The 2,025-nt window shown below is 36.5% G+C and overlaps 1 protein-coding gene across 2 annotated transcripts in view; it reads right to left on the bottom strand.

Annotated features, from left to right (window-relative positions):
* TDRD5 (tudor domain containing 5) overlaps positions 1-2,025 on the bottom strand; it is a 126,212-nt gene that overhangs the window by 51,169 nt on the left and 73,018 nt on the right. For both annotated transcript variants that reach the window (XM_012646531.1, XM_012646532.1), the window contains 2 exons: positions 1,392-1,604; positions 811-877 (listed from right to left, as the gene is read on the bottom strand). In XM_012646531.1, the coding sequence (XP_012501985.1) occupies positions 811-877; positions 1,392-1,604 (280 nt within the window). The remainder of the gene's footprint in view (positions 1-810; positions 878-1,391; positions 1,605-2,025) is intronic.

The raw sequence follows: 2,025 nt of genomic DNA, 5'->3' as shown, positions 1-2,025 counted from the left end.
CGCCCGGCCGATAAAAAACATTTTTAAAGTAATAATCCATTTATATGTAAGCAAATTATAAGTTGTTTAGATTAAAAAGACAAATATGGTGTAATGAATGTGTAGGTATGTGTTAATAAGAGTTCTGAAGGAAAAATACAAAGTTAGGTGTATAACATAACTACATAACAAATGTACCTGTGTGGATAAAAATGCCTCCTGCTCTGTCCCACTCCAAAGCTCTCCACAATATTACTAGAGAACTCTCTTAAACACACACACACGACTGTGGGAGTTCCCTGCTACACCCTGAAGTTGCTCCCCAGCACCTAAGGGACGATGTTCAGACCCCTGACTGTGGGTCTCCACATTAGGTTGCTGCTGATTTCTTTACACTGCTTGCCAGGCACCCATTCCAGTTCTTCCTACATTCTGTAGCCGAACAGAACTACTTAAACTTTATCAAATTTGAGATGTTTCATGCTACTCTCTCTTTGCCTAAAATGCCTTTCCTTCTCTTTGTCCATTTATATTCCTAATCTTCCTTCAAAGTTCCTCTCAGATTGCACCACTATTATGAAGCCCTCCCTGATTACCTTGGATAGAGACAAGTAGTCTTTTGTACTTCTATCAGACACAGGAAAAACCTCTATTATAGCAAATTTCACACAATACAGTTTGTTTTTGTGTTGATCTTCCATACTATATATAATGATTTCCTTGAAGGCTGGTTATATGTTATATTTTTGTTTCCTGAAAACCCAGAACTATTCTTGGTACCTATTAAGCCGTCAAATATTTGCTAATTAAGTGGAAAACAAGCAAACTTACCTCTACTGGTCTCACCCAAGCCAAAGAACAAGGGATAGCCTGAGCTGGAAGCTTTGTGTAGCAGCACCTGCAACAGAGAATCAAATATGTAAATATTTCATATTTTAAAAACTACGTTTTGTGGAATGTCTAATCCATTTCTTGATTTTATTTATTCAGAAAATTTCAGAGTATTTTATTCATCAAATTTAAAATTAATGTCTTATACTTTAAAGCAATCGAAGAAATGAAACTATAAAATATACTAGTTTTTGAGAACCATGCAATTAACAGTTTGACCTTCCTGCTATATTAAATACACCTCTTAGCATGACCCAAAGAATCATTTTCTTAATAAGACACTGAAATTTAGTCTCACAGTCCATTCAAATTCACAGTTATGTGAAAGATGACACAGGAGATTATAATCCAGCTGCAAACTAACCAGTTGTCAAATATGCACTATGAGAAAGAGGGATGGAAAGGAGGAAAGGATGGAGGGAGGAAGGCAAAAGAAAATGAAGAGAGATCACCACGCCACAGAGCTTCAACACTGTGATTAAAATTTAATTAGTCCATTGTTCTTATTATAGTCAACTCACTTGAGGAACCTCAGAGAGGACTTCTGAACAGTTCCAATATTTCCAAAATCTGGGTAGAACACTTCAACTTCCTGTTTCCCAAGGACTCGATGGATAATGACCCGATACCACCACTTATCCTCCGAAATCCTTACACAACAGAGATGTCCCGGTTGGATAAAATATTCGGGCATGACATAGCGATCAGAAACCAGCTGATTAGAATAACAGCGCCTGTGAAGTTCCATAATACAGAGAAACCCATAGGGGAAGAAAAAATTAAAGATTGTAGTAAGAGCTGGAAAGTCTTGGCAAAATGCAAAGACAAAATCTTGCCTTTTTCAATTTGCTAATGCTTATTAATGTCAATTAATTGTTTTCTCTTTTCTCATCCAAATCCCTTCTCTTCACCAACAAACTTCTTGAAAGAAAAATTTATATCCTCGTTTTATCTCACATTGTCTGCTGAATAGAATGTAATCTGACTTCATTCCCTAGCACTCCTAAAATGGATTAGTTTTAAGACATCAATGACCCGTTAATTCCCACATCTAATGGCCTCTCCTCTCTGCCTTCAATACACTTGATCTCTGCAGCATTACCCTGTCTTCTTTCAAACTCTTTCCTATTTAGTTTCTAAGATAATTTTCTCCTA

This window comes from Propithecus coquereli, unplaced genomic scaffold (assembly GCF_000956105.1).
Source record: "Propithecus coquereli isolate 6110/MARCELLA unplaced genomic scaffold, Pcoq_1.0 Scaffold246, whole genome shotgun sequence".
NCBI lineage: Eukaryota > Metazoa > Chordata > Mammalia > Primates > Indriidae > Propithecus > Propithecus coquereli.
This window is presented reverse-complemented; position numbering and strand designations above follow the sequence as displayed.